The sequence below is a fragment of the Passer montanus genome, unplaced genomic scaffold (genome assembly GCF_014805655.1).
Source record: "Passer montanus isolate IOZ18808 unplaced genomic scaffold, ASM1480565v1 scaffold369, whole genome shotgun sequence".
NCBI classification, from domain to species: Eukaryota; Metazoa; Chordata; class Aves; order Passeriformes; family Passeridae; genus Passer; species Passer montanus.
Window position 1 is genome coordinate 27,813 of NW_024368474.1, and position 9,251 is coordinate 37,063.

Genomic DNA, 9,251 nt, shown 5'->3' on the forward strand with positions numbered 1-9,251 from the left:
TGAGGGGTACAAGCTCAAGGAGTACTCCAAGTCCATGGACGAGAGCCGGCTGGACCGGGTAGGGCCGGTGTGAGGGACACAGGTGTGCCCAGGTGTGACTGGTACAGGTGTGCCCAGGTGTGCCCAGGTGTGACTGGTACAGGTGTGCTCAGGTGTGCAGGGATCCAGGTGTGAGGGGTACAAGCTCAAGGAGTACTCCAAGTCCATGGACGAGAGCCGGCTGGACCGGGTAGGGCCGGTGTGAGGGACACAGGTGTGCCCAGGTGTGCCCAGGTGTGCTCAGGTGTGACTGGTACAGGTGTGCCCAGGTGTGCAGGGATCCAGGTGTGAGGAGTACAAGGTGAAAAAGTACTCCAAGTCCATGGACGAGAGCCGGCTGGACTGGGTAGGGCAGGTGTGAGGGACACAGGTGTGAGGGACTCAGGTGTGCTCAGGTGTAACTGACATAAATGTGACTGGCACAGGTGTGACTGGCACAGGTGTGACTGGCACAGGTGTGAGGGACACAGGTGTGACTGGCACAGGTGTGATTTACACAGGTGTGCTCAGGTGTGACTGGCACAGGTGGGACTGGCTCAGGTGTGCTCAGGTGTGACTGGCACAGGTGTGAGTGACACAGGTGTGCTCAGATGTGCCCACGTGTGAGTGTGCTCAGGTGTGCTCAGGTGTGACTAGTTCAGGTGTGTTCAGGTGTGCTCAGGTGTGTAGGGATCTGATGGACGATGCTGGTGGAGCTCAGGTGTGCAGATGTTCGGGTGTGCAGGGATCCAGGTGTGCCCAGGTGTGCCCAGAGGTTCAGGGATCAATGGGATGGTCCTGGTGGATCTCAGGTGTGCAGGGATCCAGGTGTGGCCGGCTGGACTGGGTAGGGCAGGTGTGAGGGACACAGGTGTGAGGGACTCAGGTGTGCTCAGGTGTAACTGACATAAATGTGACTGGCACAGGTGTGGCTGGCACAGGTGTGACTGGCACAGGTGTGACTGGCACAGGTGTGAGGGACACAGGTGTGACTGGCACAGGTGTGATTTACACAGGTGTGCTCAGGTGTGACTGGCACAGGTGGGACTGGCTCAGGTGTGCTCAGGTGTGACTGGCACAGGTGTGAGTGACACAGGTGTGCTCAGATGTGCCCACGTGTGAGTGTGCTCAGGTGTGCTCAGGTGTGACTGGTTCAGGTGTGTTCAAGTGTGCTCAGGTGTGTAGGGATCTGATGGACGATGCTGGTGGAGCTCAGGTGTGCAGATGTTCGGGTGTGCAGGGATCCAGGTGTGCCCAGGTGTGCCCAGAGGTTCAGGGATCAATGGGATGGTCCTGGTGGATCTCAGGTGTGCAGGGATCCAGGTGTGCCCAGGTGTGCAGGCTCCAGGAGATGACCCCATGCACCTCAGGAGACGATGCTGGGGGATCCTCAGGTGTGCTCAGGTGTGCCCAGGTGTGCCCAGGTGTCCCCTGTGGCAGGTGGAGGAGTACGAGGAGGAGATCCAGGTGTGCCAGGTGTCCCCAGGTGCACCAGGTGCCCCCAGCTTTCCCAGGTGCTGTAGCTGTGCCCAGGTGTCGCCAGGTACCGTAGGTGTGCCCAGGTGAGACAGGTGTGCCCAGGTGTGACAGGTATGCCTGCAGTGGGGTTTTAGCTGTGCCCAGGTGTGCCCAGGTGTGCCCAGGGGTGCCAGGTGTGCCCGTAGCGGGGTTGTAGCTGTGCCCAGGTGTGCCCAGATGTGACAGGTATGCCTGCAGTGGGGTTTTAGCTGTGCCCAGGTGTGCCAGGTGTGCCCATAGCGGGGTTGTAGCTGTGCCCAGGTGTGACAGGTGTGCCCAGATGTGCCCGTAGCAGGGTGTAGGGGTTCCCAGGTGTGCCAGGTGTGCCCGTAGCGGGGTTGTAGCTGTGCCCAGGTGTGCCAGGTGTGCCCAGGTGTGGCAGGAGCCCTGCAGTGTCCCTTTGGCAGGTGAAGGAGTACGAGGAGGAGATCCACTCGCTGAAGGAGCGGCTGCACATGTCCAACCGCAAGCTGGAGGAGTACGAGCGGCGCCTGGTGACGCAGGAGGAGCAGACCAGCCGCATCCTCCTGCAGTACCAGCAGCGCCTGGAGCTCAGCGAGAAGCGGCTCCGGCAGCAGCAGCAGGAGAAGGACTCGCAGATCAAGAGCATCATCGGCAGGTGAGGGACACACGGGGACAGCGGGGACAATGGGGACACCGGGACACTGGGGACACACGGGGACAGCGGGGACACCGGAACATGGAGACACACAGGGACACATGGGGACAGACAGGGGCATGGGGACACACAGGGACACAAGGGGACATGGGGACAGACAGGGACATGGGGACACACGAGGACACACGGGGACATGGGGACACAGGGACATACAGGGACACACAGGGGCATGAGGACACACGGGGACACGGGGACAGCGGGGACAACGGGATGCAGGGACAGCGGGGACACCGGGACACAGGGACACACAGGGACATGGAGACACACAGGGACAATGGGGACAGACAGGGGCATGGGGACACACGGGGACACGGGGACAACGGGGACATGGGGACACACGAGGACACACAGGGACACACGGGGACATGGGGACAGACAGGGACATGGGGACACACGAGGACACACGGGGACATGGGGACACGGGGACATACAGGGACACACAGGGGCATGGGGACACACGGGGACAGCGGGGACAACGGGGACATGGGGACACGCGGGGACAGACAGGGACAATGGGGACTCGCAGATCAAGAGCATCATCAGCAGGTGAGGGACACACGGGGACAGCGGGGACACCAGGACACGGGGACACACGAGGACACACGGGGACAGCGGGACACACGGGGACATGGGGACAGACAGGGACATGGGGACACACGAGGACACACGGGGACACTGGGACACGGGGACACACGGGGACAGACAGGGGCAGACAGGGACATGGGGACACACGAGGACACACGGGGACATGGGGACACGGGGACAATGGGGACACACGAGGACACACGGGGACACTGGGACACGGGGACACACGGGGACAGACAGGGGCAGACAGGGACATGGGGACACACGAGGACACACGGGGACACTGGGACACGGGGACACACGGGGACAGCGGGAACACTGGGACACGGGGACACACGGGGACAACGAGGACATGGGGACACATGGGGACAGACAGGGACAATGGGGACTCGCAGATCAAGAGCATCATCAGCAGGTGAGGGACACATGGGGGACACCGGGGACACCGGGACGCGGGGACACACGCGGACACACGGGGACAGACAGGGGACCTGGGGACAGACAGAGACATGGGGACGTTGGGGACAGCCAGGGACAGTCAGGGGACATTGGGGACACACAGAGACACGCAGGGATGTGAGGACACACACACTGGGGACAGCAAGAGACAGCAGGGGACACTAGGGACACACAGGGACATCGAGGGGGACACAGGGACATCAGGGCTACAGTGACATTGGGGACACCCAGACAGACACGCGGGACATTGGGGACGCAGGGGACAGAGGGACACAGGGGACACAAGGACTTGGGGGTGACACAGGCACACGTAGGACGTGGGTGACACTGAGGTGACACGGGAGCACCAAGGGACACGGGGACACGGTGTGGCCCATGTGTGTCCCCACGATTGTCCCCAAATCCCTGGGTGTCCCTGGCGTGTCCCCAGGTGTACCCAAGGGTGTCCCCAGGGTGTCCCCATGTCCCTGGCGTGTCCCTAGGTGTCCCAGAGGGCGTCCCTGTGTCCCTGGGTGCCCCTGGGTGTCCCTGGCATGTCCCCAAGTGTCCCTGAGGGGTCCCCGAGGGTGACCCCAGAGTTGTCCCCATGACCTTGAGGCGTCCCCAAGGTGACCCCAGAGTTGTCCCCATGGCTCTGGGTGTCCCAAGGTGTCCCCAAGCTGTCCCTGGGATTGTCCCCATGTCCCTGGGCTGTCCCCAGGGTGTCCCCATGGCCCTTGGGCTGTCCCTGCGAGTGTCCCCATGTGCCCAAGGTGTCCCCAAGTGTGTCCCCACATCCCTGAGGATGTCCCTGTGATCCCAGGGGTGTCTCTGAGCTGTCCCCATGTCCCTGGGGCTGTCCCTGACAGTGGCCCTGTGCTGTCCCCATGTCCTTGAGCTGTCCCCTGGGTATCCCCAGGGTGTCCCTGGGTGTGTCCCCATGATCCCCGGGTGTGTCCCCGTGTCCCCGGGCTGTCCCCGTGTCCCCGGGTGTGTCCCCGTGTCCCTGGCTGTCCCCGGGCTGTCCCCATGTCCCCGGCCGTCCCCGCGGGCCCGGGGGGTGTCCCTGGCTGTCCCCATGATCCCCGGGGCTGTCCCCGTGTCCCTGTGTCCCCGGCCGTCCCCGCGGGCCCGGGGGTGTCCCTGGGGCTGTCCTCTGTCCCCGCGTCCCCGCGGGCCCGGGGGTGTCCCTGGGGCTGTCCCTGGGTGTTTCCCCCTGATCCCCGGGGCTGTCCCCGTGTCCCCGCGGGCCCGGGGGTGTCCCGGGCTGTCCCCGGGCTGTCCCCGTGTCCCTCTGTCCCCGCGTCCCCGCGGGCCCGGGGGTGTCCCTGGGGCTGTCCCTGGGTGTTTCCCCCTGATCCCCGGGGCTGTCCCCGTGTCCCCGCGGGCCCGGGGGTGTCCCGGGCTGTCCCTGGCTGTCCCCATGATCCCCGCGCTGTCCCCGTGTCCCCGTGGGCCCGGGGGTGTCCCTGTGTCCCCGTATCCCCGTGTCCCCGTGTCCCCGGGCTGTCCCTGTGTCCCCGTGTCCCCGCGGGCCCGGGGGTGTCCCGGGCTGTCCCCGCGGGCCCGGGGGGTGTCCCCGGGCTGTCCCCGGGGCTGTCCCCGGGCTGTCCCTGTGTCCCCGTGTCCCTGGCTGTCCCCGCGGGCCCGGGGGTGTCCCGGGCTGTCCCCGGGGCTGTCCCCGGGGGGGTGGCAGCATGACCCCGGTGAAGCCTGGCCCCGCAGGCTGATGCTGGTGGAGCAGGAGCTGCGCAGGGATCACTTGGGCGCCCACGACCCGTCCGAGGGCCGGCGGCGGCTGCTCGACGCTCAGGTGGAAATTACAATGTCATTGCTCTGCTCCGTGTGACATCGGCCATCCCACGCCGCGCTGGGGGCCCGGGGGGGTTTGGGGGGTTGTGAGTGTCCCTAGGGGGGTACTTGGGGGGGTCTGGGGACAGGGCCACCCCCGGGGGGACAACGGGACCCCTGGGGGGGACAGGGACGCCTGGAGGGGACACAGCCACCTCCAAAGGGGACAGGGACCCCTGGAGGGGACAGGGCCACCCCCAGAGGGGACAGAGTCACCTCCAAAGGGGACAGGGCCACCCCCAGGGGGGACAGGGCCACCTCCAAAGGGGACAGGGCCACCCCCAGGGGGGACAGGGCCACCCCCAAAGGGGACAGGGACACCCCCAGAGGGGTCAGAGCCACCTCCAAAGGGGACTCCCACACCCACCCCCCAAACAGGGCCACCCCCAAAGGGGACAGGGACACCCCCAGAGGGGACAACAGGACCCCCCAGAGGGGACAAAGTACCCCTCAGAGGGGACCTGAGGGGGACAGGGCCACCCCCAGCAAGGACAGGGCCACTCCCAGAGGGGGCAAAGTGACCCCTGGAAGGGACAGGGCCACCCCAGAGGGGACAAAGTGACCCCTGAGAAGGGACAGGGCCACCCCAGAGGGGACAGGGCCACCCCCCAAGGGGGACAGGGCCACCCCCAGCAAGGACAGGGCCACCTGGGGGGACAAAGGGACCCCCCAGAAGGGACAGGGCCACCCCCAGAGGGGACAGGGCCACCCCAGAGGGGACAGGGCCACCCCCCAAAGGGGACAGGGCCACCCCAGAGGGGACAAAGTGACCCCTGGAAGGGACAAAGTGACCCCTGGAAGGGACAGGGCCACTCCTGGAGGGACAGGGCCACCCCCGGTTGGGACCAGGCCACCCCTGGGGGGACAAAGCAGCCCCCAGAGGGGACAGGGCCACCCCAGAGGGGACAGGGCCACCCCTGGGGGGACAAAGCAGCCCCGCAGGACACAGGGCCACCCCCGGGGTGACACCGGAGGGACACTTCAGGGCGGAGGTGACACCGCCCCACCCCCCAGCCCAGGGACAGCGCCACCGCCGTGTCCCCAAGGCCACCCCCGTGTCCCCAAGGCCACCACCGTGTCCCCCCCCACAGCGACGGGGCCATTTCTGTGCCCCCTCCTCGGGTCGGGGCCACCCCAAGGCCACCCCGGGGTCACCTCAAGGCCACCTCAGGGGCCACTTCAAGGCCACTTTGAGGTCACCTCAAGGCCACCCCAAGGCCACCTCGGGGTCACCTCAGGGGCCACCTCGGGGTCACCTCAGGGGCCACTTCAAGGCCACCTCAGGGCCACCTCAAGGCCACTTCAGGGGCCACCTCGGGGTCACCTCAATGCCACTTCAAGGCCACCCCGGGGCCACCTTAAGGCCACCCCGGGGCCACTTCAAGGCCACCCTGGGGCCACCTCGGGGGCCACCTCAAGGCCATTTTGGGGTCACCTTGGGGTCACCTCAGGGGCCACCTCAAGGCCACCTCAGAGCCACTTTAGGGCCACTTTAGGGTCACCTCGGGGCCACTTTGTGGCCACCCCAGGGCCACCCCGGGGCCAGCCCGGCCGGGCCGTGTCCCCGCGCGGCGCGGTGGCCGCGGTGGCCCTGATGTCCCCTCCCGTGTCTCTCTTGTCACAGCTGTCCGTCAGGTAGCGCGGCCCGGCCCCGCCAGTGGCACCGGACCCTCGGCCACCGGTGACACCCCAGGTGGGTCCTTGTCCCCTCCCTGCCACCCCCCGGGCCGCACAGGGGGACCCTTGGGGACACGGATCCCAGATGTCCCCAAGACCCTCTCGTGTCCCCAGGGGACACTGGGGACCCTTGGGGACATGGATCTGGAATGTCCCCAAGCGCTCTGCTGGCCCCAGGGGACACTGGGGACACTTGAGGACATGGATCTGGAATGTCCCCAAGCGCTCTGCTGGCCCCAGGGGACACTGGGGACACTTGGGGACATGGATCTGGAATGTCCCCAAGCGCTCCTAAGGGACATTGGGGACCCTTGGGGACATGGAATCCAGGTGTCCCCAAGGCCCTTTTCTGTCCCCAAGGGACACTGGGGACACAGATCTGGGTGTCCCCATGGACCTCTTGGGGACATGGATCCAGGTGTCCTCATGTCCCTCCTGTGTCCCTCCCATGTCCCCAGGGCACATTGGGGACCCTTGGGGACACAGATCCAGGTGTCCCCATGTCCCTCCCGTGTCCCCATGTCCCTGCCATGTCCTTCAGGCACACTGGGGACCCTTGGGGACACGGATCCGAGATGTCCCCAAGACCCTCCTGTGTCACTAAGGGACACTGGGGACCCTTGGGGACACGGATCTGGAATGTCCCCAAGCGCTCTGCTGGCTCCCAGGGACACTGGGGACACTTGGGGACACAAATCCAAGATGTCCCCAAGGCCCTCCTGTGTCCCCATGTCCCCAAGGCACACTGGGGACCCTTGGGGACACGGATCCAGGTGTCCCCATGTCCCTCCCGTGTCCTCATGTCCCTCCCGTGTCCTTCAGGCACACTGGGGACCCTTGGGGACACGGATCCAGGTGTCCCCATGTCCCTCCCGTGTCCTCATGTCCCTCCCGTGTCCTTCAGGCACACTGGGGACCCTTGGGGACACGGATCCAGGTGTCCCCATGTCCCTCCCGTGTCCTCATGTCCCTCCCGTGTCCTTCAGGCACACTGGGGACCCTTGGGGACACGGATCCAGGTGTCCCCAAGGCCCTTTTGTGTCCCTAAGGGACATTGGGGACCCTTGGGGACACAGATCTGGAATGTCCCCATGTCCCCACGGACCCCTTGGGGACACAGATCCAGCTGTCCCCAAGGTGCTCATTGTCCCCATGTCCTTCCCACATCCCTCAAGGGCACTGGGGACACTTGGGGACAGGGATCCAGATGTCCCCAAGGCCCTTTTTGTCCCGAGGGGACTTTGGGGACACGGATCCAGGTGTCCCCATGTCCCTCCCGTGTCCTCATGTCCCTCCCATGTCTCCAAGGCACACCGGGGACCTTTGGGGACACAAATCCAGATGTCCCCAAGACCCTTTTGTGTCCCTAAGGGACATTGGGGACCCCTGGGGACACAGATCTGGAATGTCCCCAAGGACACCGGGACCCCTTGGGGACACGGATCCAGCTGTCCCCAAGGTGCTCATTGTCCCCATGTCCTTCCCACGTCCCTCAAGGGCACTGGGGACACTTGGGGACAGGGATCCAGATGTCCCCAAGGCCCTTTCTGTCCCCAGGGGACACTGGGGACACGGATCCAGGTGTCCCCATGTCCCTCCCATGTCCCCAGGGCACACTGGGGACACTTGGGGACAGGGATCCAGATGTCCCCAAGACCCTTTTTGTCCCCAGGGGACACTGGGGACACGGATCCAGGTGTCCCCATGTCCCTCCCGTGTCCCCATGTCCCTCCCATGTCCCCAGGGCACACTGGGGACCCTTGGGGACACAAATCCAGATGTCCCCAAGACCCTGTTCTGTCCCCAGAGGACACCGGGACCCCTTGGGGACACGGATCCAGCTGTCCCCAAGGTGCTCATTGTCCCCATGTCCCTCAAGGGCACTGGGGACACTTGGGGACATGGATCCAAGATGTCCCCAAGACCCGCCCGTGCCCCATGTCCTTCAGGGACACAAGGGACCACTTGGGGACACAGACTGGGGTGTCCCCATGTCCCTTGGGGACGCAGATCCAGATGTCCCCATGTCCCTCCTGTGTCCCCATGTCCCTCAGGACCCCTTGGGGACACCAGCCCCGGTGTCCCCATGTCCCTCCTGTGTCCCCATGTCCCTCGGGGACATGGACCGAGGTGTCCCCACGTCCCTCCTGGTGTCCTCCTGTCCCTCCTGTGTCCCCATGTCCCCTGGGGACATGGACTGAGGTGTCCCCATGTCCCTCCTGGTGTCCCCATGTCCCCTGGGGACATGGACCGAGGTGTCCCCATGTCCCTCCTGGTGTCCTCCTGTCCCTCCTGTGTCCCTGTGTCACCTGGGGACACTGTCCCTGGTGTCCCCTTGTCCCTTCTGTGTCCCCATGTCCTTTAGGGACATGGGGAACCCCTTGGGGACACTGTCCCAGGTGTCCCCTGGTCCCTCCTGATGTCCCCATGTCCTTCCTGGTGTCCCCATGTCCCTCGTGGACACTGGGGACCCTTTGGGGACATT

General features: G+C 65.5%; 1 protein-coding gene across 1 annotated transcript in view; it reads left to right on the forward strand.

The window, feature by feature from the left end:
• The window catches only part of LOC120505895 (ras/Rap GTPase-activating protein SynGAP-like), a 30,257-nt gene extending 23,405 nt beyond the window's left edge, over nucleotides 1-6,852 (forward strand). The window contains exons 14-16 of the mRNA XM_039716841.1: nucleotides 1,944-2,155; nucleotides 4,964-5,054; nucleotides 6,714-6,852. Coding sequence (XP_039572775.1) covers nucleotides 1,944-2,155; nucleotides 4,964-5,054; nucleotides 6,714-6,728 — 318 coding nt within the window. The 3' untranslated portion in view covers nucleotides 6,729-6,852. The remainder of the gene's footprint in view (nucleotides 1-1,943; nucleotides 2,156-4,963; nucleotides 5,055-6,713) is intronic.
• The last annotated feature ends 2,399 nt before the right edge of the window (nucleotides 6,853-9,251 follow it).